Genomic DNA, 27,921 nt, shown 5'->3' with positions numbered 1-27,921 from the left:
AATATGCCATTCAAGCAAAAGAAAGAAGGTGGAATGATATCAGTGATGAGGTGAAATCTTCTGTTCCACGATGTTGATCCAAACTGAACAGTAGAGCTAATTATCAATAACTTCATGTGACTGGGTTAAGCCAATCATAACCCACATTTTGCTAAGATTCCGGTTTATCAGAAACCTACCATTAAAACACCAAAAGACCACCAGTCTGCACTCTGTGTATGGCCTCGTCGATTAACCACCTCTGGCGCCATATATTCTACTGTCCCACAGAAGGAATATGCTTTCTTTTCATGATCAATGGACTCTTTGCTTAAGCCAAAATCTGGAAAACATACAAACTGAAATGAAATTTTCCTATTGGTTAAGAATTTCTAAGCATAATATAATCAACACAAAAGCTATAAAACCATGAAAAAAGTCACAATAGTGCTCGTTATTTAAACCAGATTTCTTATTTAAATAATGCCATTTAATTTAGTCCATATTAAATAATACCATCTGTTCTTAAAAATTACTTGTAATGCAAAAGAAAATTCAGATTTTACTATATTCTTTTAAAAGTAATTCAGACAATATATGAAATAAAAATTTCATAAACTGGAATTTATTTTTACTTACCTGTCAATTTGATATGTCCTTCTTCATCCAAAAGTATACTAAAAACAAACAAACAAAAAAAAAAAAAAAGCAGTTGAAAGTATCTTTTAACCTTGTTTTAGAAAGTTTCATGACACTTAAAAGAAACTTCATAAAGAATAGCACTTTAGAGAGTAACATCAACACCCAAAGACATGTAACAGTAAAAATCTAAGAAAACTACTGATTAGAAGAATAATTTTGGAATTTACAATTAAAAATTATAATTTTAATAAAGTTACATAAACATCTATTCAATGCGTTTTCTAAGGCTACAATCCTGCTCTTCTCAGATAGACTTTCGGATCTGTGCATGGCAAGTTTGCAGGATCAGAGCCTAACAAAAAAAAGGAGTTACTCACCTTGTGCAGTAACGAGTGTTCTTCGAGATGTGTGTCCCCGTGCGTGCTCCACTCTAGGTGAAGGGTCGCCCTGAGCCACAGATCGGAGCTTTGTACTGCAGTTTCCCCTGTTGAGCCACGCATGCCCAGGAGGCATCTCGAGCCCTTCCCGCCTCCTGAGGAGCACGGCTCAACCCCTTCCCTTTCAGCTCCTTGTCTCCGCCCGAGTAATTTCGACTCTGAGCAGAGAGGAGGTAGGGAGGGTCGTGGAGCACCCACGGGGGGACACATCTTGAAGAACACTCGTTACTGCACGAGGTGAGTAACTCCCTTTTCTTCTTCGAGTAGTGTCCCTGTGGGTGCTCCACTTTAGGTGACTACAAAGCAGTATTCAATGTAAGGCTGGAGGAAGCCGGAGTCATTGTTTGGCAGTGGTAGAGAGCACTGCTTTGGCAACTGCTGAGTCACTTGAGTTGTGGAAGAATAGCGTAGTGTTTAGCAAAAGTATGGTCTGAAGACCATGTTGCTGCCCAGTAAATGTCTCTTAAGGGGACGTTGCCCAGAAAGGCTGTAGAGGCAGCCGTGGCTCGGGTGGAATGCGCTCGTGGTGGGTGCTGTAACTGTCTATTGCCCAGAGAGTGGCACTTGATTATACATGTCGATATCCACTTTGAGATTCGTTGCTATGATATTGGTGTCCCTTTGGATCGTTCAGCGATGGAAATAAAAGGTCTTTCAGATTTACGAAATGGTTTTGTTCTTTCTAGGAAGAAGGCCAGAGCCCTCCGGATATCCAGAGTATGCAGGGTGGCATCTCTCTGTGAAAAGTGTGGTTTCGGGAAAAAGGCAGGTAATACGATCGGTTAGTTGACGTGGAATTCCGTACAGACCTTGGGCAGAAACGTCGGGTGGGGTCTAAGTATGACTCTATCCTTCGTGAAAACTGTGTAAGGGGGTTCCGACATTAGTGCTGCAAGTTCACTCACCCTTCTGACGGAGGTGATGGCTAAGAGGAAGCAGACTTTCATAAAAAGGAAGGGCAGTGGTATTGTTGCCAATGGTTCAAAAGGAGGTCTGGCGAGGTAGTCCAAAATGAGATTTAGGTTCCACAAGGGGGGTGGGGCCTTATATGGTGGGTACACATTTCAGAGTCCCTTGAGGAATCTCTTCGTGATAGGATGGTTAAAAATGGAGAAGCCGTCCACCGAGGTATGAAATGCTGCTATTGCAGAGAGATGTACTCTTAGAGAGGAAATTGACAGTCCTGATGCTTTAAGGTCCATAATGTAGTCTAGGATGGTATTCAGTGGAGAGACACAGTTCCACTTTGGCCCATTGACACCAGAGAGAGAATCGTACCCATTTCTGCTGGTAGGTTTTGAGTGGATTGCCTCCTGCTATGGAGGAGGAGGTCTTTTACTTGCTGCGAGCAGCGGTCTTCTGAGAACCAGAAAGAAGCCATGCTTGAAGATGCAGGGTATGGAGTTGTGGATGTAGTATCCTGCCGTTGTCCTGAGATAGTAGGTCTATCCAGTATGGTAGTGGATGGGGAGGCTGGACCGCTAGCTTGTGAAGGTATGGGTACCAGGTTTGGCGAGACCATGATGGGGCAATCAGGATGACTAGGGCTTTGTGTCTCAGGATTTTGCGTAGGACTCTTGGGATGAGAGGTATGGGAGAAAGGCGTAATGTAGGGGGGGCTGCCCATTTGATTAGGAAGGCACCCCCCAGAGAGTGCTTGCCAAGTCCCGCACGTGAGCAGAATTGGGGACATTTGGTATTCTGGGCTGAAGTGAAGAGGCCTATAGATGGCCATTCCCACTGGTGGAAAACTGAGTTTGTGACCTCCATATGTAATTCCCATTCGTGGTCTAAGGTGAAGTTTCGACTGAGGGAGTCCGCTCTGGTATTGTTCACCCCCGGCAGGTAGAATGCTATAAGGGTGACCTGGTTGCGGATGCACGAGTTCCAGAGGCGAATAGCCTCCACGCATAGGAAGCGGGAGCGGGCTCTGCCCTGTCTGTTTATGTAGAACATCGTGCAAATATTGTCCGTTAGGATGCGAACTGTATGATTGGTGATGTCGAAAGCAAAGTGTGTGCAAGCGTTCCTTAGTGCTCTTAATTCGAGAAGGTTGATGTGCAGGAGTGTCTCGTTTGGGGACCACCTGCCCTGAACTTCGTGGCTGTCCATATGTGCACCCCAGCCGAAGAGGGAAGCATCCATGGTAATTTCGATAGTGGGTTCGGTTTGTTGGAATGGGACCCCCACCAGAAGATTGGCATGGTCCACCATCATAGGGATGCAAGCACTTTTGATGGGATAGTAACCCTTTTGCTTCGAGGGTGTTGTGATGGGATGTAAACAGTCACCACCCAGAGCTGGAAGCATCGAAAGTGTAGGCGAGCATGGTGGACTACGTAGGTGTTGGAAGCCATGTCTCCCATTAGTCGGAAGCATGTATGTACTTTGGTGGTAGGCATTGTGAGCATCCCGGTTATAATTTCCTGTACAGTTGCGAAACATTGCCGAGGTAGGTATGCTCGGGCTGTAATGGAGTCCAGTCGTGCGCCAATGAACTCTATATCTTGGACTGGGTGCAGCGTTGATTTGTCTTTGTTGATCAGGAGGCCTAGACGGTTGAGGAGGACCATGGTTGTATGTATCATAGAGGTGGTTTCGGCGTATGAGGATCCCTTTAGAAGGCAGTCGTCCAGGTAGGGGAATATGACAACATTCTGCCACCTGAGGTACGCAACTACGACCGCAATTACCTTCGAAAATACCCTCAGAGCTCATGAGAGGCCAAAGGGGAGAACCTTGTATTGGAAGTGGTCTGGACCGAACGCAAAGCGTAGGTAGTGTCTGTGGGAGAGGTGGATGGTTATATGGAAATAGGCATCTTGGAGGTCGAGGGCTGTGAACCAGTCCCCTTGATCTAGCGCAGGAATGATTGCGGAGAGAGTAACCATCTTGAAACACTGTTTCTTGAGAAATGTGTTCAGTTTGCGGAGATCCAATATAGGTCTCCAACCCGCTGTTCTTTTCTCGGTCAAGAAATAGTTCAAGTAAAACCCTCTCCCGTGGAACTCTCGGGGTACCCTTTCTATTGCTGCGATGACAAGGAGCCAATCGATCTCTTGTTTTAGAAGGGTTTCGTGAGAGTGGTCCCTGAAAAGGGACGGGATAGGGTGAAGGGTAGAGGAGATAGAAATAAAAGGGATGCTATAGCCACTCGAATTATCTCTAGGACCCAGTGGTCCGATGTTATGGATTCCCACTGTGGGAGGAAGGGGTGCAAGCAGTGGTTGAATAGGTGGCCATGTTGAGCTGGTGCTAGATCATGAAGGAGGTCTTGCAGGCCCTCGACCAAATATTCAAATTTGCTGCTTAGATAGTTGAGTAGCCGGTGGGCGGACTTGGTTAGGTCGCCTTCTGGGACCTCGCTGTCTTGGTCTGGTGTCTTCATAAGGCCTCTGTGGTCGATTATATTGTCCATATCGGTATCGATTATATGAATTATATGGGGTATATCACCTGCGTTTATAGGGTGGCGTGTACATGCCTAACGTGCGAAGTGTGGACTTAGAATTTTTGCTGTTGTGGAGCATTTTGTCTGTAGTGGCTGCAAATAACTTTTGCTTGTCAAATGGCAAGTCTTCCACTTTGGGCTGGAGTTTGCGGGGAACTCCATACGACTGGAGCCAAGAAGTTCTATGCATCACCACCACTGTAGCTGTAACTCGGGCTGTGGTGTCAGCTACATCCATTGCTGTTTGGAGAGCGGTGTGGGCGATCATATGGCCCTCATGAACTATTGATTTTAAGATGGGTCTTTTGGAGTCAGGGAGGTGTAGCATTAGTTCTCCCAGTTTTGAGTAGTTGTCAAAGTCGTGATTTGCTAAGAGCAGAGTAATTTGATATTCTGAGTTGTAAAGTGGAAGAGGAGTATATTTTCTTGCCAAAGGAGTCCAATTTTTTGTGGTCCTTGTCTGCGTTGCCCATCCTATATTGTGGAAGCTTCGCTCGTTATTGTGCTGGGTCCACGACTAGTGAGTTAGGTTGTGGGTGAGTGAAGAGAAAGTCGTTGTCTTTTGAGGGGACAAAGTACTTTGTCAATTTTCTTATTAGTTGGTTGAATGGATGCAGTTGTCTTCCACAGGTCTTCTGAGGTGTCCATTATTGCCTCGTCTATGGGCAGGGCAATCCTGCCATGTAGTGTGGGATGTAGATTCTTTAGCAATTGGTATTGTTTCTTCTGCACCTCTTGCAGGGAGACATTCTGGCTTGTTGCTACTCTCTTGAATAGTTCTTGGAACTGTTTTAGATCGCCAATTGTTCCAGTGTCTGGTGGTACTACAGCGTCATCTGGTTGTGCATCAAGGGCATCAGAGTGTGTGACATTTACTGACTGAGCATCGGAGTCATTGTCTGATATTCATTCCGCCTCGCCCTCCGAAAGACTTGCTGGAGGTAGGGGCTGTGGCCAAGACAAGCTTCTCCAGGATGCGGTGGAGCAAGGTGGGGAGCGGTGTCCATATGGCTCCCAGTGTTCCCACGGTCCCCAATGCAGTGGATAAAGTGGAGGTGGGTAAGGCCAGTATGGGTGCCATGGGCTATGTTGTGGTGGAGCCCTATAATGGTGGGAGCAAGACTTCTCAGGTGATGGATGTCGCGAGGAATAGACCATGTGGCAGTCATCATCAGGAAGGGGAGCGTCCTGAAGAGATAATGGTGATATCGACCTGGGAGGGGATTGCCTTGATGGAGACCTCCCAAGAGAGTAAGAAGTAGAGGGCAAGCACGGATAGTGATGCCTCCTGTCTCTCGCTGGGCCTGATCCCTAGCAGCCTTGTCTGGCTGTGGCAGGACCAGCAGAGCATCAGCTGGTGCCAGAGGCTTCAGAGGCTGCCCATCCTTTTGCTGCGGTACCGTGACTTTAATCGGTGCCGCAGCTTTAAGCTGTGCTATAGCTTTCAGTGCCGCAGAGTTTTGAAGTGGAGCCAGTGCTGGAAGCGGTGCCGCACTTTAAAGCGGCGCCGGCTTTTCCTCCCGGGGCCACTCAGCTGTTGTGCGCCCCGATGCCGGCGTAGAGTGGGAGGATCACCCCGAAGACTTAGTGGTAGGGGTCTTCCCAGCCTGGTGTGCCTCTCCTCTACGTCTGGGAGAGGAAGAGGCTGGAAGGGAGCAGGATGGAGAGGCTCTCGCTCTCAGGTCATTACTGGAAGGCGGGGGAGGCTCTTGCTGTGTTGTCGGTTGTTCTCCCGCAGGCTGTAAAGCCTTTTCAAATAGAATCATTCTGAGGCGCAGCTCACGATCTTTTCTGGCTCTCTCTGTCAGGGAATTGCAATGGGTACAGTTGTGGGGAGAGTGAGTCTCCCCCAAATAGCGTATGCAGTTTGAGTGACCATCTGAAGTCAGCATCAGGTCCTGGCATTGAGTGCATTTTTTAAAGCCTGAGGAGCTGGACGTGGCGAGTTCTCTCCTCCTTCAGCTTATTATATTTATCTTCTATACTGTTATTGTAGTATGTCTTTGTGTGGTTTTTCTTCTTCTTCTTCTTCTTCTGTTCCCCCCCCCTTTTTAAATGTCTTTATGTGTCTCTTGCTTTGACAGCCGGGAGAACGCCCGAGTCCTGGTTTGAGGTGAGTTCAAGCCCCCTGAGGGGGGGATTTTAATTAAATCTATTTTTCCTATTTCTAGGGTTTTTTGTTTAAAGAAACAAGGAGAGACTAACTTGGATTAGAACAGGTTAAAATAACTATGCCTAAATAACTAAAGGGAAAGTAGTCAATCTGACAGGGAGCTCCTGTTTGCTCTGTCCGCTGATGAGGGCGGTTAAAGAGGAACTGAAAGGGAGGAGGTTGAGCCGTGGTCCTCAGGAGGCAGGAAGGGCTCGAGACGCCTCCTGGGCATGCGTGGCTCAACAGGAGAAACTGCTGTACGAAGCTCCAATCTGTGGCTCAGGGCGACCCTTCACCTAGAGTGGAGCACCCACGGGGACACTACTCGAAGAAGAACCAAGAAATTCAGAAGTTGTGTCTCAATCCTAGTTACATAGTTTAACAAACAGTCTGTAAAGACAAAGTCACAATATTAAAAAAACAAAACAAAACAGCTAAAGATGTCTGTGGACAATTTTTCAATTGTCTCAGATTCTTTCTTAGTAAACAATGCCAATGAACACAGAATCTGTACCTCTTAAGAATTCCCTAAAATTGAAAAGTATTTGCCAGTACAGGCAGTCCCCGGGTTACATGGATCCGACTTACATCGGATCCCTACTTACAAACGGGGTGAGGCAACCCCGCACTAGCTGCTTCCCCCCAGCAGACCAGGGAGATGCGAAGCTAGCGCCTCCCCTTCCCCTCAGCAGACCAGGGAGACGTGGAGCGGCTTTTCTCAGCAGACATCTCAGCTTGAGAATAAAGGACTGAGGGAAGTGAGGTGTGGGAGAATAAAACTGAGGTCTGGAGATATGTTTGGCTAGAGTTTCCCCTACAATATGTACCAGTTCCGACTTACATACAAATTCAACTTAAGAACAAACCTACAGTCCCTATCTTGTACGTAACCCGGGGACTGCCTGTAGTTCATGTGGCAGCAATAGATCTTTCATCTTGAATTTTCTATCCATAATACTCAAACTGAGCAGGGAAACATACACAGCACAGAATATTCAAAGGACCAACATAGTATCTTTGAAGCATTTACTATAACCACAAATGGGTCTTGTATATAAAAAAAACAACAACACTTTTCATGTGTACAGGCAGTCCCCGGGTTACGTACAAGATAGGGACTGTAGGTTTGTTCTTAAGTTGAATCTGTACGTAAGTCGGAACTGGCGTCCAGATTCAGCCCCAGGGAGACGGGGAGCAAAGCCGCGGAGGATGCCGGCAGCGGGACAGCCGTGGCGCATCTGGGCTGTCCCGCTGCCCGCCTGCTCCGCAGCTTTGCTCCGTGTCTCCCTGGTCTGCTGGGTTGGTAGCCCCCCCAGCAGACCAGGGAGACGCGGAGCAACTTTTCTCACCCCAGAGGACGCTGGTGGCGGGACCATGGCACATTTGGGCGTCCCGCCGCTCCCGTCCTCCGGGGCGAGAAAAGCCCCGTTCGTAACTGCGGATCCGACATAAGTCGGATCTGTGTAACTCGGGGACTGCCTGTACTAAGCATTTTCAACTCCCACTAAAAGGAGTTCAGGGTCTTCAGCATGCTATAGGATTAAGAGGTCTATGAGAATTAAGAGTTTGTATACATTTAAAAGAACTGATTTAGCGGGAATGGAAAAACTTGAAACACAACAAATAGTCTAGTAGCACCTTAAAGACTAACAAAACATGTAGATGTTATAATGAGCTTTTGTGGGCACAACCCACTTCTTCAGATGACAGGAGTTTTAGAAGTCCAGATCCAAGTGTGGGACCTCAAAACAGCTAAATAATTTTGACCTTTGTTAGCTAGCTACAAGACAGATACACCAAGGCTCAAACTCAGGAACACGAAATCTATAAAGGATATACCATTTAGTCAATGTATGATTTCTAAAAATACAGAGTGTTTGATTACATTTTTCTACCTTAGCTACAATTAAAATATTTATTTAAAAAAGTAAATGGTAACAAGATTTAATTTGAGGAATTTTTAAAAACAGCCTTATAATAAAACCTCTAAAATTCTCATCTGAAAATTCTAATTTATTAATCTTTGCTGCTTCTGGTGGTAGAATACCTTGCTGTGCTCCAACTATGTAGGAACCATCATGGTTCCTACAGAAAAGATGGTTTTGAAAAGTTTATTTCTCACACAGAGAGGTATTTTTTAAGTATCTGGAAGACATTCCTCAATACTTCACAAAAACATTCTTACCCGTAAATGGAATTTGTTTAATTAAACCAGCTCAGTTAAAGATTTCACCATTTTCCCCACCCACATCACTGCTGTATAGACATACACAACCGATGGAAAGTGCAGGAATTTAGGAAATAATTCATGTGTCCCCAAGTTCCTCCTGAGAAAGCTACTAGCATTGCCATAGCACTAATTGGAGTAGGTACAATTAGGACAGAATACACGTACCTTGATGAAAGCATAAGTGATCACATTAAAGAGCTCCATTTAACATCAACAGAAAACATGCATGTAATAAAGCCAAAATGAGGTGGCATTCTGCAAATAACACTGTCCTTTCACAATACCTTTCAGAAAAGAGGCAGGTACTAGTTACAGAATGACCATAGAAACAGTTCCATTAAAAGTTTGGTCATTGTGGACTGAGCTGGTTTCATAAGAATACAACCATTTCTGGATAAGAAAAAATTTCTATTCTTTCAGTAAACCAGCTTAGTCTATAGCAAATCCATTTCCACAACACAGAGGAATTAATTTTCAAGAACAAAGTCAATATGCCAAACGGAGCACTAGGAGCTTGCCCACATGCTCAGACTTCAGCTGATCGCCATATTTGGGGTCGGGAAGGAATTTTCCTCCAGGGTAGATTGGCAGAGGCCCTGGAGGTTTTTTGCCTTCCTCTGTAGCATGGGGCACGGATCACTTGCTGGAGGATTCTCTGCATCTTGGGGTCCTTAAACTATTTGAGGACTTCAATATCTGAGATATAGGTGAGAGGATTATTCTAGGAGAGGGTGGGTGAGATTCAGTGGCCTGCATTGTGCAGGGGGTCAGACTAGATGATCATAATGGTCCCTTCTGACCTTAAAGTCTATGAGTCGGTAGGCATCTAATTCAACAATGCAACACAGGGGTATGAATGTGAAACCTCACAGCTTGCAGTCCTCTTCCAAAGCAACACTATCTCCCTCTTCCCCCATTAAGAAGCACAGGAATTACAGTATTAGATCAGACCTATGGGCCACCTCAGTCAATATACTGCCTGACAGGCAGCACCAGAATGCCTCACATGAAGGTACAAGAAGCACCGTAGAAGATGATAAACTGGTGCTTATGAAAATCTCATCTTAACCCCTAAGAGTCAGAAATTATTTCAATTTTTTTCATTAACTTTAACAAAGCAAACTCGTTAACCATTTAAATATCTAATCCCCTGAATCTTGAATCAACATAATAAAACAATGAATTCTACAGTCTAATTATATATGTGAAAAAGTTTCAGTTTTGTGATCCGTCTATTTTATTGTCTTCTTTTAAGTAGCAAGGAAAAATAGACATTCCCCATGTATCTTCACTATACCATTAATTATTTTGTATTCTTTTGTCCTAACTCTTATTTATAGGTCTTTTTTCTCAGGTAAACTACTACAATCTTTTCAATTTCTTTTTATGAAAGTTTTTTCCATTTCCCTAACTCATTCTTGTTGCTTCTCTTTGAACCACCTAATTGCGTAAGTCTTTTTGAGATGGAGTAACCAGTCTATATACAGTAATCCAGATGAGAATACTCACCGCCGATTTTAATATTGGCATTTAAATATTTTCTGTACTACTCTCCATCCCATACCTTACACATCCTAATGTGATTTGCATTTTTAACTGCAATTAGTCATTAAGAAGAGATTTTTATTGATCTGTACACAAAGATAAGCAGATCCTTTTTCTTCAACTGATACTGATAATTTAGAACCCTATAAAAGGTATATAAGTAGTGCTAAGCTTTTCAGGTGGGCTCTTGTAAAATATATGCATCAAAAACACATTCTGCAAGGACTCGTCACCCTTCTTAGAACCTACACAAAAAGCAAAAGTATTCACTGACCCTGAAATCCTGGGTTCTATTGATATGGAAATTCAAGGCCCTCCTGACATCCAGGGAATGAAGGCAATTCTCCATAACAATGGCAGAAAAAAGGGGGGAACCACCACTTGATTTTCATGAAAAGTGGTAGGACACCTATAAACAAAAAAGGGCAGAGTGAAGAACCACCTTGTCTTTAGGAAACAGTTTATAGAATTTGATCTACTGGAGTGGCCAAATACAGAGAGTTTGCCCAGCCCTGATTAAACTGGCTGGTACAAATTAATTAATTAATTGATTTAAAAAAAGGTGTAAGGGGAAGTTTAATCCATAACTATACCTGATTTTTTTGTAATAGGTCACATACCCATAATAAATGGGTATTCTGTGAGAACCAAGATTTGTTGCCTCATGAAATATATGGAAAGTCCAATCTGAAAGTCCAAACCAGCCTGAAGAAAGTGAACGAGGATGGGAGTCACCATGTAACCTCTATGTCCTAGAACAGTGTGTGTCAATCTTTTTTTTTATTATAAAGTATCCCTTAAAAAAATTAAAGGAACCCCCACTACCTACAGTTTTTAAACACAAAATTTTTTCTACCATTGCAACACATTTGTTTAAACAACTTTATCGTAGCCGGGCAGGCGATTCAAATTTTTGGTGTAAAAAGTAAAAAAATATAAAATAAAGTGCTGTAAAACTTAAAACAAAAATTCAGTTTTCTCCAAATTTCAAAAAGAATCTCCCTTTTTAAAGAAACCTGTACATCTCACTTTTAAGGAAGAAGGGTTCTTTTGAAAAAGGGGGGTTCTTTAAAAAAAAACCAGTCTAAACTGCTTTCACTTTTGAAAAACCTCTTCCAGTAACACGATTGGAAGATATGCAAATTAGCTCCAAATTTGCATATCTTCTTTTGACAGATTAATGTAGTCTAGATGTACCAAAGAAGATGACTATTGTAACCACTTGTGACACTTAAAAAATTGTGCTTTAAATAAAAAGGGTAACTCCTAATTGGTAGACTTTCCAGGTTCTTCATTTAGTCATAATCTTGGAGAAAAGGGAACTGGATTTCCTCTCTCCTACAACCTGCAGTAATACCCCCTCTTCTGTATAGATTAATAATTTTATCTTCTGATCAGTTTATAGAAAACAGTGCAAAATCTGAAATTATGTCAGGTGAAAACAATTTTATTAAGAGAAAAGCAAAGAGTTCTCATTCTTATTTAGTCCTTAATAACCTGATTAAAAAAGCTCTCCAGAAAGTCTGTCCCAGGAATAAAAAAAGAGCCATAAGACTATACTTAGCAAAGTTGTCCCCTCCTTCTTTGGGACTTTAGCTAGAAGGTTCAGAAAGCCAGTATGAGGACACCAATAGCTGTGGTGGGAAAATGGATACAATTCTCTATGTTTCAGACAGTTACTTAAAAAGTATGAAGACTTGCAGGATAAAATTCTAAGAACTCAGAAGGAAAGGGTCTCTGGAAGAGTATTAAGGTCAGTAGGTTACAACCCAGGACTCTAGCAAAGGAGAAAGAATATTGAATTAGGTGATAAGAGAAATAAAAAATATACATCTATTTTGTTTGCAAAGAATCTTTCAGGATAAGAAAAGGTATTTACTTCCTGAAAAATAAACAAATGCTAGATCAACTTTGGGAACAATGGCTCAGAATTAAGTTTTGTCTGTTGAGACCTTCTACTGATTGAAAGCATAAGCAAGATAAAGGGGATATTGGGACACGACAGAAATAAAATAATATTTGCACCACTGGAAGAAATGGGACAGTGTTATCCAGATCACTTTTCTCAAAGTTAATATGGATAACTGGTTTTAGGAGGATAAGATGCACCAATTTGTATTATTCCTACAGAGAACAGATTAGTTTTCTAAAGCTAATTAGTGGGGTTGATTTGGGATCTCTTCTTAAAGCAGTCGCATCATAACATGAGAAATCTGGGTAATTTCCCCCCCAAACCCACTAGAATCAGAGGGATAAAATTTAGAGCTCAAGAAGTTGGCTACCTACAGCATCACTGTGTTTCTATATTTGATTCTCAATGAGCTGGCTTTTAACACTACAGCCACCAACTATAGGTGGGAGCTGTAGGTTTAAAGGATTTTAAGTAGCATATATTTCACTAATCAAATAGTCGATATATTTTTGCATCGACTATTTGATTAGTCGATAGGGCGGCGCTGCCCCTTTGAAATGCTGCAGCTGACCCCGAGCTTAGCACTGCACAGAGCCTAGGGTCAGTTGGGATCCCTGCGGTGCTGTCACTTTGAAGTACTCCTGTCTTCCCTCCTCCCCTTGCTGCCTCTATCTGATAGAGCCAGCAGAGAAGGGGGAGCAACTAGTCGACTATCTGGTCGACTATCCGATAAGCATTTGTTTATCAGATAGTCAACTAGTCTTTAACAGCCTTTGAGGTTTAGGCTTTAACTTGACTGAAGAGTAGCATTTTTAATTATATCCTTCCCCTTCCCCTGTTTTAACTTCAACTGGATTCTTTTGCTCTACAGAAATAGACACTTTATTCTGGAATCTGGCTGCTACAAATCTGCAAAATCCTTGAGAAACAAGGGTAAGATTACCCCAGGCAGCAATATTTTAAGTATAATTGAATCTTACCTTACCTAAAACCTTTGAGGCAAAATGAACTTTGTCAGATGAAGCACTGTTGAGAGTTTTATTCCCATTTAGAAATTGCTCCAGATAGCTCAAAAGTCTAGTACTGAGAGCAAAGATTCAGAGATTCCAGACTGCAGTTCCAAGGAGAAGAGGAAGTTACTCACCCTGTGCAGTAACGACGGGTCTTCGAGATGTGTCCCTCAAGGGGTGCTCCACTGTAGGTGTTGGGCTTGTCCCAGTGCTGCAGATCAGAGTCTTTAACAGCAGTAATCAGGCGGACCATGCATGCAAGGTCAGCGTCTCACAACATTCACACTCTTTCCCTCATGAACGTGGTCCAGTTCCCACCAGTTCCTCTCGTCTGCCCGAGAATCTGAAATAAAGACAATTACGAGCAGAGACTCCGTAAGCGGAGAGGAGGGTGGGTAATGGAGCACCTACGGGAAACATCTCGAAGAACCGTCGTTACTACACAAGTTGAGTAACTTCCTCTTCTTCTTCGAGTGATGTCACCATGGGTACTCCACTGTAGATGACTTTGTAGCAGTGGTTGAGAGCACCTGAACGGTGGGCTTCCGAGTCATGGTCTAATTGCTGTGGAAAGTACTGCTGAGGCCACTGATGAGTCTGCAGCCAAATGGTGTATTATAGCATAATGCTTCATAAAGGTGCCATTAGAAGATGATGTGGCTGATTGGCAAATGCCCCTAAGAGGAACTCCATGCAGAAATCCTGTGGATGTGGATACGGTGCTGGTAGAATGAGATGTGGGTGTTATCGGAAGAGGTTTGTTGAGGACCGTGTAGCACATCTCGATACAAGAAAGTGAGATTTGAGATGTGCTGAGAGGAAAGTGATTGTTCTTTAGAACAGTCTGCTTGAGACACTAGAAAACATTGGGACCATCTACATTTTTTAGTCCTCTGAATGTAAAAGGCTAGTGCTCTATGCACATTGAGGGTATGCAGCAGTGCTTCTTGAGCGGAGGTATGAGGTTTAGGAAAAAATGCTGGAAGAACAATGGGTTTGGTTAATATGAAACTCGGAATACACCTTAGGGATGAAGCCTGGGTAAGGGCATAATATTACACTGTGTTGGTTAAAGATAGTGTATGGCGGTCCTGTAATCAAGGCTGCTAGCTTGCTGACCCTACAGGCTGAGATAATCGTTAGCAGAAAGATCACCTTCATTGTGACTACTGGGAGAGGTACAGTCACCAATGGTTCAAAGGGGTTTTCAGTGAGAATGTCCAGGATTAGGTCCAGGCCCCACAGAGTTGGTGGTGGGGGGGGGGGGTCTGTGGGGTGGGTTGAGGTTGGTTAACCTGTTAAGGAAGCATTTGGTGGTAGGGTGCGAGAATATGGATGTGCCTTCTACAGACTGTTGGAAGGCAGGAATAGCCACCAGGTATACTTTTAGTAATGGGATTTCATGCAGAGGCATCACGTATGGGTCCAGGTGTTTGCTGGAGCACCAGGAAACAAACCTACGCCATTTGTGTGTGTGGGTTGCTTTTGTAGTGTTCTTCCTATTATGTATCAAGACTTGTTTGACTTGTAAAGAACAGAGGTTCTCGAAATCGGAGAACCAATTAGGAGCCATGCAGTCAAGTGAAGAGCGTGAGGCTGTAGGTGGAGAAGGGTCCTGTGGTTCTGGGTCAATAGGTCAGGAAGCTTGGGGAGGAGATAAGGTGGTAGGAGAGACATCTGATAAAGAAAGGAAAACCACAGCAGGTGAGCCCATGAAGGCGCTATGAGAATCACTTTTGCCCTGTCCCTTTTGATCATCTCTAGGACCCTGGGAATGAGCATGGTGGGCAGAAATGCATAAAGCAGTGCGCCTGCCTCGCTAAGAAAAGCGTCACCCAGAGAGCCCTTGCTGATCCTGGCACTGGAACAATACTGTTGGCATTTCGAGTTTTTGTGAGAGACAAACAGATCTATTTGCGGGAATCCCCAAAGGCGGAAGATATGTAGAAGAACATCTTGGCAGAGTTCCCATTCCTGGTCTGGCGCAAAGTGTCTGCTTAGAGTGTCCACTGCAGTGTTGCTGATTCCTGGTAAGTATAAAGCTACGAGTGTGATCTTGTTGGCGACAAACCAGTTCCAGAGGCGAACAGCCCCTGCACAAAGGGAGCAGAAACAGTCTCCTACTTGGCGATTGATATAGTACATCATAGCAATGTTGTCAGAGAGAATTCTGACTGTGTAACTGGAAATATGTGTTCTGAAATGTTTGCAGGCATTGAGGACAGCTCTGAGTTCCAGAATGTTAATATGAAAAGTTGCTTCCTATGGTGTCAATCACCCCTGAATGGATAGGCCGTTCACATGGGCGCCCCAATGGACAAGAGAGGTGTCCGCAGTGAGACGAACAGACGGCTGAGGCTGATGAAATGTGACTCCTGCAAGGAGGTTGTATGGTTTCCCACTTGAGGGAAGATATTGCAGCAGATGTTAAAGTGACCCATTTGTGAATGTGGTGTCTTGTGGTAACATACATGGATGGTAGCCAATGTTGTAGGCACCAGAAATGCAATCATGGCATATACTGTGGCTACCATATGGCCCAGGAGCTGCAGACATGTAAGGACAGAAAGTGCAGGGCTTAAGGAAAGTATCACAACTAGGGCTTGCATAGCTTGGTATCTCTGTGTAGGTAAGTAGGCTCTTGCTGTAGTGGAATCCAGATGCTCCCTTATGAACTCTGGATTGGACCTAGTGTGGATTGTTGGTCATTTATGATCAGACCTAGAGACTCAAATGTCTGTCTCACCATAAGAATCATGTGGGAAGTTTCGGATGCAGACGGACCCTTTAGAAGGCAATCAAAGTAGGGGAAGATTACAACACCACATCAACGGAGGTGCGTGGCTATCACTGCAAGTGTTTTTGAGAACACCCTTGGTGCTGAAGAGACTCCAAAGGGCAGAACTCAATATTTGAAGTGGACTTCCCCGACTGTGAAACAAAGAAATCTTCTGTAAGTGGGATGGAAAGTAATGTGAAAATAAGCATCCTGAAGCTCCAGGGCTGCAAACCAATCCCCGTGGTCTAGTGCTGGAATTATGGTTGCAAGAGTAACCATTTTGAACTGCTGCTTTCGAAGATAACGGTTGAGTTTTTGAAGACTGAGTATGGGTCTCCAATCTCCAGCTTTTTTCTGGATGAAGAAATAATTGGGAGGAAAAAAAAAAAAAATCTCTGCTCTGAATTTGGTCGGTACCCTTTCTACAGCTCTAATGGCAAGGAGTCGGTGGACTTCTTGTTGTAGCAGGTGCTTGTGAAAAGGATCCCTGAAGAGGGACAGGGAAGGTGGGGAGGTTGGAGGTAGTGAAGTGAGGGAGATAGCGTAGCCTGAAACAATCTGAAGAACCCAACGGTTGGTGGTGATATTGGACCTGCAAAAAGGTTGGCGAGGAAGGACTAGGACTGCGTGGCATATCCGACTTTGTGTGCCTTCCTCAGTGCCGGAGGTCTGTCGGGTGAATCTGGTGCAGGTGAAGGGTGGGATGCCCATGCCGGTGAGACTGGCGGTGCTGGCGCCGTGGGTTGTGGTGCTGGTGTCTTTGTAGGTGCAGCTGCCAATGCTGCCTTCAGTGCTGAATGCCGGGAGTTTGTTTCCAGTGTCGGCACCAACGGTGCCCTGTGCCGGGTTTTCAGGTCCAAGAGGGCCTTAGGGTGTGCCAAATGTACCAGGCTTATTCGCAGTACTGACCCTTCTTGTTGGTAAGGGCAGCAAGGAGCGCGCTAGAGAAGTGCACTTCTATGGTAAAAACCCCGTAGTAGGCAAAGAAGCCCTACGTTTCTGAGCCCTAGAGAGGTTCGACAGAGCCATGGACAGTGTAGTGTCCGAAGGCTGAAGTGCTTTATCAAAGAGGAACGTGTGTAATTGCATCTCTGTCCCAATGAACTTTCGCTGTAAGTTTTGAGCAATGCGACACTTCTGAGGCACATGGGCCTCTCCCAGGCACCTAATACAAGAAGAGTGCCCGTCTAATGCTGGCATGGGGTCGAGACGTGTTGCATTTCTAAAATCCTGGCGAACCCGGCATTGGGGAGAGGGGAGGAGAAACTGTTGTGAGTTCTCCTCGACTAAGTACTTTACTTCTTTATCTGTAGGATCTTCCCCCCTCTCCCTCTCAAAAGCGGCGAGAAGCCGAATATGTTTTTTTTTTTAAACAAATGACAGTTTATCAACTAACTAAAAAGTATGAACTATCAATGATAACTAACTGTTAAAATAACAGAATTCCTATTTTTGTGATCAACAATTGAGGAGAAGAGCTCACTCTGTCTCTGACTGAGGGTGGCAAAGAAGGAACCAGTGGGAGCCGGACCATGTGCATGAGGGAAAGAGCGTGAACGTTGCAAGACACTGACCACCCATGCGAGGTCCGTCTGATTACTGCTGTTGAAGACTCCGATCTGTGGCACCGGGATGAGCCCGACACCTACAGTGGAGCACCCGCGGGAACATCACTCAACTGTTTTCCTCTTTGCCTTTATTTTATTTTAGTTTTAAACTCCACCCTCTCACTGAAGACCTATATTATCTATATTGGTGCTTAGCTCTGCTCTGAGTGCAGGGGATCGAACTTGATGATCTTTCAAGGTCCCTTCCAGTCCTAAAATTCTATGATAACTGAGAAAACTGAACAAAGGAAGGATAGGGAAATGAGAGCAAGAATTCAGTCATTGGTACCGAGATGGAGCTGGACACCTTGACTGGCATCCCAAACTTCAGTGGTCACTCATTCTGGTTCAGCATGACAAATATAAACCCATTAAATTTGGACTGAGCCACTTTATGATAGGTCAAAAATTCTATTTTAAATGACTGTACTTGACAATATTGCTTTAAACCATGAACTCAATTTTCCATCTCACTGCAATTTACATTGAAAACTAGACATGGAGAATTTTTTCCACAGTTTTCAAATGGGTTTTGTAAAAGTAAACAGGTTCATATGTAACTTTCTACTATGTAGTTGTTTAAACTTCAGCCCTTCTCTGGAAATGTCTGTTTCCTACAATAAAGGCAATAATATTGATCAAACAAACATCTGATGGACAGACAACAAATCAAGGCCATTTTTTCTCAGCATATTCACTGATGGTGTGATCAAGAGTATGCTATGCTCCATTCTGCTGTTAAAGCACCTGGAAAGCACAGGCGAGGCATATTTCAATAGTTATTTTATCACAGAAGAGCAGCTGTCGGGGAGTAACTAGCAGGGTAACATATGTCCAATATCTAGTATACCAAACTTGTGGCTTTTTTTAACTGGAAATGCTATCACTTTTTTTAAAAGCAACCCTCATTTGTAAGCTTGTAGAGTCACTAATTTAAAATGGATAATAGTTAAAGATAACATTTAGCATTTATGTAACACCTTATGTTTTGAATTGCTAAATAAAATATTAACTAATACACACATTGCAGTAACTATAATGGATTCTTACTTCTCTGGTTTCAGGTCCCTGTATATTATTCCAAGACTATGTAGGTGATCTAGAGCAAGTGCTAGCTCAGCTAAGTAGAATTTGACATCTTCTTCTGTGAACATCACCTGAAAAAGCAAAATAAGAGAAGTTTTTTAATATCCACCATGCTAGTGTAAAAAACACAAAAAGGATCAACTGAATAAGCCATTTCTATGTATGCACTATTGTTGTAGTCATATTGTTCCTAGGATATTAGCAAAACAAAGTGGGTGAGAGTATCTTTCATTGGACCAACTTCTGTTGATGAAAGAGAAGCTTTTAAGCTTACAGAGATCTGTGACCTGAGAAAGGGCTCAGTGTGAAGTTGAAAATTTGTCTTTTTCACTAACACAAGTTGGTCAAATAAAAGATATTAGATTATCCACCTTGCCTCCCCATTTGTATTTAATCTACAAAGCATTCTCCATTGTGGAAGAGCTACTTTGATAAAATACTAAATTAAAAATTGCTTAATCGAGAAATCAGTTTGATTTTCTTCTACTTTATATCATGCATTACTGTAAGTATATGAATGACAATTTTTTAAATGGATTCTCCATCACAATCTTTTTGCTAGACCAAGAAATGTTACGTAGTTGCTAACTATTGAGGGCACTGTGTCTGCATAATTACACTTAGTGCAAAGGAGGTTACTTACCTGTAACTGGAGATTCTTCAACATGTGTTGCCCCTATTTGTATTCCACCGAGGGTTAGATACATGCACTACGTGCTTGGAGCCACAGCATTTGAAAGAAGTGTGCATTGGTGTGCACATCCACACATGCTCCACTTCCCGGTTTCATTCAAGGCTATAAAGGGGTTATGGCTGCTAAGGCGACCATACGAAACTTCTTGCATATGAACCGAGACGTCAGTCAAAGATTAGTCTCCATGCGCCCTTCTTCTAGGTACCAGAAATAAATGGAATAAAATTCTGCATCCTGATAGAACTCTTTCCTCTGAGCTATCACCCCACTTTGCATTAAGGAGTCCACCTCTAGAATGAGGATACTGTTGTGAGAGTGGTTCCTGAGATGGGCCTGGGGCATGGAGGACAAGGTAGCTATACAATCCAGTTCACAATGCTATGTCTAATAACATCCAGGACCCACTTGTCCATTGTTATCAAACTCCAAGCTGGTAAAGAGAGATAGATGCCTCCCTAAAGGGGGATAGATTGAGTGTATGATGAAAGGCAAGTATTGTTGTTGGCTCTAAGTCCAGAAATATTACTTGTATTACATATGATGTTGAAGACCATGACAAATGACCAGAGGGACAGGAGCTTTGAGTCTTCTGCTGCTGGTAAGGAGGTTCATAGGGCTGTTGATGGAATAATGGAGGAGCTCTGAACCTCTGTGCAGATGGAAGAACTTGCACTTGGGTACTCATAAGTAGATGCCTAGGGATTGCAGAGTGGCCCTGTAATCTCTGAGGAAGTGAAAGGAATCATTGGTCTTCTGATTGAAGAGATGAAATTCATCAAAAGGAAGGTCCTCTATAGCATTCAGAGCTTCCCTTGGGAAAACAGATTAATGCAGTCACAATTCCCTCCACATGAAAATCCCCTGGCCATTTTGTGTGAAGTGGCATCTATGAAGCCCTCACGACCAACTTACCCTCTTCCAGGATAGTCTGGAAGTGGGCACAGTCTTTCTGAGGAAGCTTGTCTGCAAAGTCTTCCAACTTTCTGTTTGTTCAGTGGAATAAGAAGTTCTCAGTCATTCTGTGCAAAAGAACCTAGAACTGCTCAAAGTCATCCAGATGCGAGAGGGAAGAAAAGGACACAGCTACACCAGGAGATGACAATGAAAACCATTCCTTTTGCAGTGGAATTGCTGGAGTCAGTGGTTCCTCCTCCAAGAGTAGTGCCAAGCACCTCCTTGAGGATGGTTAAAGCGGGAGGAGGGGCAAATACTCTCTTGGGCTACGTCTATACTGCACCTCTCTTGTGCAAAAGCTTATGCAAATGAAGTACCAATTAGCATATTGCCACCCTTCATTTGCGTCATTAATTAGGGGCAGCATTTGCGCAAGAGACTTTTGCACAAAAAGGAGCCGTGTAGACAGCTCCTTTTTGTGCAAAAACCCCTTCTTACACAAGAGCCGTTCTTCCTCATTTTTTCAGGAAGAACAGCTCTTGCGCAAGAGGGGGTTTTTGCACAAAAAGGAGCCATCTACAGGCAGTCCCCGACTTACGCGGATCCGACTTATGTCGGATCCGCAGCTACGAACGGGGCTGCCCCAGAGTACACGGACTGCGGGACCTCGCGGTCCTGCCGCCCGTGTACTCTGGGGCTTTGCTCTGCGTCTCCCTGGTCTGCAGACCAGGAAGACGCAGAGCAAAGCCGCGGAGGGGCTCGGGCAGCGGGGCAGCCCTGCTGCCCGAGCCCCCCCCCCATCCCCGCGCGCGGCTTTGCAAAGCTGCGGGGAAGCCGGCGGCAGGGCACCCCAGCCGCGCCTGGACTGCTCCGCTGCCGGCTTTCCCGCGCTTTGCAAAGCCGCGGGGGAAGCCGGCAGCGGGACAGCCCAGACGCCCCACGGCTGTCCCGCTGCCGGCGTCCTCAGAGGCTTTTCTCCCCGTCTCCCTGGTCCGCGGTGCATCTCGGTCCGCCACCCGTGTCTTCCTGGTCTGCTCGGGTGGGGGGGGGGGCGCAGCTAGTACCCCCCCCCAGCAGACTAGGCTTTTCTCCGCAGGCCTGTGGCAGAGCAGCTGGGGTGCTGCCGGTTGGTCCCGCAGCGCCGCTCTGGGCGCTACTGGTCCAACCCAGCAGCACCCCAGCTGCTCTGGTCCTGATTCAGCCGCTGCTGGTCAGTTTCAGCAGCGGCTGAATCAGGACACCTGGGGCAGAGCAGATGTGGTGCTTCTGGGTTGCTCCAGTAGCGCCGAGGAGCCGCACTACTGGAGCAACCCAGCAGCACCCCAGCTGCTCTGTCCCAGGCGTCCTGATTTAGCCGCTGCTGAAACTGACCAGCGCTGACTACAGGAAGCCCGAGGCAGAGTTGCTCTGCCCCGGGCTTCCTGGAATCAGCTGCTGATCAGTTTCAGCAGCAGCTGACTTGGGGACGCTTGGGGTTCTTAAGTTGATTCTGTATGTAAGTCAGAACTGGCGGTCAGTTTCAGCAGCGGCTGAATCTGGACGCCAGTTCCGACTTACATACAGATTCAACTTAAGAACAAACCTACAGTCCCTATCTTGTACGTAACCCGGGGACTGCCTGTACATAACTCCTTTTTGTGCAAAAGCCTCTTGTGCAAAAGTGCCCCCTAATTAATTATGCAAATGAAGCACGGCAATACGCTAATCCACACTTCATTTGCATAAGCTTTTGCGCAAGAGAGGTGCAGTATAGATGTAGCCTTGCTGAATAGGAAGGTTCCAAAGAAGGATACTGAGGCCAGGATCCTCAGTCTGGCCAATGGGCTCAATCTGCTGGATGTGGTAAAGGTCCCCAGAGCAGGGTACCCATGGCCTTTTTGTTGGAAAAACACAGGGTAGATGGAACCAGCAGATCCGGTGGTTTGTGTTATATTCCAAGGCTCGCAAGCACGAGAAGTGATAGTTTGTTGTGGCTGGAACTTGTTGCCTTGTCAGTCTGGAGGAAGAATTACTGCCATGCTTATGTACATGCTTCCTTGCCTCATGACTAGGCCTCTGCATGGGGAATACTGAAACTGGACTTAATGTCCAAGATTGGAAACATGATCCCGGGCTTCTAAGGCTAATGTTAAGTGGGTGGCTTCCTGGCCTGGATCTAACTGCAGCCTCATGGAATTTGAATCATGTGCTTCTTGAGGCACAGAGACCAACCTTTCTGAATATAGCTTGGGAAGGAAAGGTAGTAGCTGAATCTGGATAAAATGTGGGCTTCTTACAAACAGTACAGGTAGTGCTGGTTCATGTCATTGACCAAGAACGAATGAAGGCAAGAGGCACAGATCTAGAATACTGGTGTCGTTAGTATAATCCAGTACCCAAACATGGGTGGAGGGAAATCAGAGAAATGGAGTCCCAAAAGCCTCTTAATTCCTAAAAATTAGTGCAAAGTCAAATTACCAAAAAAAGCCCGACTATGTACAATTCCAAAAATGGGATTTTGTTCTAGAGTGCATCAGAGAAAAATGAGAGGCCACAAGCAGCTCTGACTTAGACCATGCAGTGATGAGAAGGAACTGAAGGTACAATAAATCTATACTGCACTTTGTCATCTTGGACGAAATCAAGACACAGAGCAAGGGAGAATGCATAGACCAGCAGACACTAGTAGTTGTAAATTCTCTGATTCTGGATCTATGGTGCACTAGAGATGTTAAATATCAGTTAACTGAATAGTTGATTAACCTCATGAATTCGTATCAGTTACTCGATTATTCTATAGTATCCGGGGGTGGAACAAGCAGTCAGTGTGCTCCAGCTCCACTCCTGAGGACCTCCCTGTCACTCTGCACTACTGTGTGGGGTGCCAGGTGGGAGCTGGTCCATGAGGGGAGCCAGTTTAAAAACCAGGGAGGCAGCAGCCTGTCCTGGGGAGTTCTGAGCTCCCAGATTGGGTGTGAGTCGGGACTGAGCCAGGCTGCCTGCCTGCCTGCCTAGTTCCTAATACACTGTAAATGCAGAGCCGCAGCAGGCGTAGGTCCAAGCCAGGACCTGGGCTGCAGGCCAGCCTGCTAAAAATTTACTGTGGGAGGGAGGGAGAAAATGCATGTAGTCTATAGCATTAACCTTTGCTCATTGGTTACATCCCTCTGGTATACAAGTAACCTTCAGTGGAATACAACACAGAACATCACTGGAAGAAGAAGAACATGTATTATGCTTGCATCATGGATATTTGGAAACACTGTCAAAGCTAGGTAGCATGCGTGCCCCCTTGTGGATCTAAGCATTTGGGCCCAAGATTATAAAATGGCTTTAGGGGTACAAATTAATTACATTTGAGACAAGAAGCGTGAATCTAAATGAAAGGGCTGGCAAGCAAAATCCTGAATATGAAGAGACAATACACGCAAAGAACTGCATGAGTGAATTTTTGAGATAAACTTCCATTAGTGCTAATAGTTACAGCAGTGGTTCCCAACCTTTTTTATACTGCAGACCAACAAACCCATTCCCAAACTTTTGGCGGGCTGCCAGCAGTTTATTTGCATATTCACAATTTGCATAATGAATATGCAAATAAAATGCTACCAGTTCACTAAAAGTCCCAGCCCTCTTCAGTCAGAGGCTATAGTCTTTTTTTAAATGGCTGATATAAATGTAGAGCAGCAATTAGATAAGTAAGCCAGATAACTGAGTCTTGAGTAGTAGAGTGCATTGGGATTGTCACGCCCCCTTCACGTGTGAATGGGCATCGAGCTGTTATATGTTCAGTGGTGTTCTGGGTGATCACAGCTGCACACTGGAAAGTTTTTTATTTTCCATTCATGCAACAAGTAACTGCACCCTGCCATGGTTTGTGCAATTGGTTTTAAGGTGTCCATGAATTTCATTGGAGACCAAAGCCAGAAATCTCCTGCATTGGATATTTCATAAGCTGTTTATTTGTGATTTCTTGTGAACTCCATTTGGCTTTCCAATCATGATCAGGGCTGACGCTGCATTGTTGAAAGCAACCTATATAAGCTTCAATCACGCCTCCTGAGTGCAGCGTCAACAGACACCTCTGCATCAGTTACTTCTGGCTCATATTTAGAAAGTTATCTTCATGACCATAAGGGCTAAAAATGTGTGCTCTTTTTTTTTTAAAAAACTTAGACTAAGGATTACAAATCCCGCTCACTGTAAGTTTGCACAGCTCTTTTTTTTTTTTGGGGGGGGGGGGGGGGAGTGGGAGGCTAATAATAATACAGATCAATTTAGCAAAACTATAATGTTAATAAATGCAGTCAAACTATGGCATATCCACCTAAGCTATTCTCCCTTTATAAGCATATTTCAATAGCTCTAAATGCTTTTTGAAGCATGTTATTTAAACAGTCTGGTGTAGAGGGGGAAGAGATGAGAAGGTACAAAAGCAATAAGGGAACACTGTGTGTACCTTGGGAAAAACAAATCCCTGAAGAGCAGGGACAGAAATATACTTTTATTTTTAAAATCTGTTTAATGAAAACCACAGTTTTAATAATTAAGAAAATGAAATTAAACTCTCTTGATATACCTCTACAAAACAGATCAATGAACAATATATTTAATGTAAAAAAATTGTTTACCTCTTTGGATAAGCGTGTAAACAAGTCTCCTCCCCTGAGAAAATCCAAAATAAGATATAGCTTCCCTTCTGTTTGAAAAGCTGAAAAGACCCATTAAAAACAAATTTCAATAAGCAGCTAATTCATATTTTTAACTATAATCAGAAGAATAAGTTTACCAGAATTTACCATTGTTCCCATTACTAAAACAATGATTTTTTCTCTCCTAGATTAAAACATAGTTTCTTAAAATAATTAAATAAATTCTTCCTTTAAACAAATCGGTATCATATCAGAAGAAAATAGTAGAGGCAGGTCACCAATACACTTTATGCCACTGGAAACAATTTGGCCAGTCAGCATTTCTTTTCCAAATCTTGATAACAAAACAGTTAGATTTATGTGACATGCTAATACATTTAATATTCATAATACAAATTAGTGTTATGAGCTATTAGACCTAATAAGTAGATCTATGATACTCAACAGTAATTACATGGAAACAGGACTGTACAAAAATACTGAATTGTAGGGAACAATATGATATTACAGGGGCACTATCAACTTAAGAAAAAAATCACGTATTTCTGAACTTTTTAGCAACTATTGTTACAAAAAAACTAAGTTGCTGTAACTGATAGATCAGAAAATATACTTCTCTACTTTTGCAGCATTTTGTTTACTCTGTACAGTTAACAGAACGCTGAAGAGAATAATTTTAATTCTTTCCTCTAACAGAGTTGCCACTAAAATCAATAGTATTTCTACAGACTTACATGGGAATGCAACTAGACACATTTGTACACATTATTTTATAGGACAACCAGGGATAGAAAATAGTTTTAAAATAGACAAGTGAGATAGGCAGCCGTAGAAACAAATCTTTTTTAAAATACTAGTTGGATTTAAAATGACACGTTTCTTCTATAAAAGGATGGACTAAAGCCCCAGGTCCTGCAAAGACTTACCTGTGTGCTTAACTTTATACTGAGAATTGTACAACTAATTTTATGGTCACCATTCAAAGTGTGTAAAGCTAGGTATGTGCAATAAATCTTTGCAAGATTGAGGTATAGATGACCAACTCATTTCTATGATTCTTTGCACAGATATTTGAATTATCACCACAGTGACAGAAATATTTCATCTTTTATAACTCACCATAATGTAATTTGACTATAAACGGATGATTAACTTCCACTAAGATGTCACGTTCCATTTTTGTCCGAACCCGATCTCGAACTATAATATAAGAAGAAAACAAACTATAATTCATGGGAGAACAGATTATTTCTCTTACATGTCCCTAATTTATTCTTCCTTGTATATTTTGGTTTAAATTATTAAACTTGATGTTGTTCAATAAAATCCATGCAGAGACAAATTTGAGAGACTGAATGAAGAACCTAATTCAGAATACATTGTTTTCTGAAAAATCTCACTAATAACTGAGATTTGCTCAAGTCGGTGGTACTTGAAACCTTGGGGGGAAAAATTAAAAATCAATAACCAAGAACTCCAACAGCACTATACTCTGATCTACGTACATTTTTGTACTATATCAATTTAGAAACTGTTAAAATGGCACAACCCCACTGGCATGTATGCAGGTTTACTGATGCAAAGTAGGGCTGTGAATTAGTGGGCATTAATGCCTGCGATTAACACAGGGCAGAATTAATGTGTTAAAAAAATTAACTCTTGATAATTGCAAAGGTCAGCAAACCATCATGAATGGCTTCAGAGACCATCTCTGGTAAGGCGCAGTAAAGCAAACCACCACCAGAGGGCTCATGGAAAAACAAAGCAGCCAGCAAGGAGGATAAAAACCTGAAGCCATGGTTCCAGCTCCAGCAGAGAAGTAAATAAGAAAAGTAAAGACCCAGACACCCGTTCCTGTCCCCTCCCAGGTGACCATATTTTAAAAAAATAAAACAGCCTTGGGGGTGGGGGGGGCTTGCCTAAACTGTCTCTCCTTCTGCCCCCTCCCCACCAGGGCTCACCCGAGCCATACTCTCTTTGCCTTCTGGGGCTGGGACTGACCCTCCCACACATTTGATACTGGGCCTGAGCCCCCCCCCCGAACTCTGCACTTCCCATGGTGGGGTCTACCCCCCTCCCCAGCCTAGGGGATGACCCTTCCCCGAGCTTGGGGGCTAACCCCCACCTCTGAGCCCTATGCCACCTGCAGCTGGGGCTGAGCTAAAAAAAAGGACACTCTTGATTAGGAGAAAAATTTAAGTTCAGCTTTCCTGATAGAATTTGCACTACAGTACTTCAGTGAGGTGAACTGAAGTTTTTTTTAGTGTAAATGTTTTGTAAGAAAAAATAAATATAAAGTGAACACTATACACTTCGTATTCAGAACACTTCATATTCTGTGTTGTAATTGAAATCAATATATTAGAAGATGTAGAAAACATCCAAAAATATTTAGATTGTATTCTTATTGTTTTACAGTGCGATTAATCATGTGATTTATTACACGATTAATATTTTAATCGCTTGACAGCCCTAATACAAAGTACACCTTATAATAAGCTACGTTGATGGGACCTGAATGTTTGGCATGCTAGGTGGACCATCCTGAGCTATCTTACATTTATGTGCAGTGCTCAGTCTGCTACAGTCCATAGACCTTGAGTTTTCATATCCCCTAAATGAGCTCCCCACTCCAGGTTTGAGGCATCTCTCACTAAAGTCAGTGAGGGCCGTAGGATTGCCAAAGGTACACCTGAACATACTTGTTCTTGGTCAAGCCACCAAAGGAGGGAGTCCTATAAGGTCAACGGGAGGACTATTAGCCTGTCCAGTCTGTCCTTGGATGATTGGTAGGTGGATGCTAACCAAAATTTTAGAGGTCTCAGTCTGAGTCGTACAAAGCGTACTACATAGTATCATGCATGTATGTGCC

The 27,921-nt window shown here is 43.6% G+C and overlaps 1 protein-coding gene across 2 annotated transcripts in view; it reads right to left on the bottom strand.

Annotated features, from left to right (window-relative positions):
• The window catches only part of RPS6KA3 (ribosomal protein S6 kinase A3), a 131,639-nt gene that overhangs the window by 53,138 nt on the left and 50,580 nt on the right, over positions 1-27,921 (bottom strand). For both annotated transcript variants that reach the window (XM_006116147.4, XM_006116148.4), the window contains exons 5-9: positions 26,169-26,249; positions 25,029-25,108; positions 18,795-18,901; positions 619-656; positions 180-322 (exon numbers count right to left, since the gene is read on the bottom strand). In XM_006116147.4, the coding sequence (XP_006116209.1) occupies positions 180-322; positions 619-656; positions 18,795-18,901; positions 25,029-25,108; positions 26,169-26,249 (449 nt within the window). The remainder of the gene's footprint in view (positions 1-179; positions 323-618; positions 657-18,794; positions 18,902-25,028; positions 25,109-26,168; positions 26,250-27,921) is intronic.

The sequence above is a fragment of the Pelodiscus sinensis genome, chromosome 1, assembly GCF_049634645.1.
Source record: "Pelodiscus sinensis isolate JC-2024 chromosome 1, ASM4963464v1, whole genome shotgun sequence".
NCBI lineage: Eukaryota > Metazoa > Chordata > Testudines > Trionychidae > Pelodiscus > Pelodiscus sinensis.
Note: the sequence above shows the minus strand (reverse complement) of the source record. Positions and strands in the feature narration are given on the sequence as shown.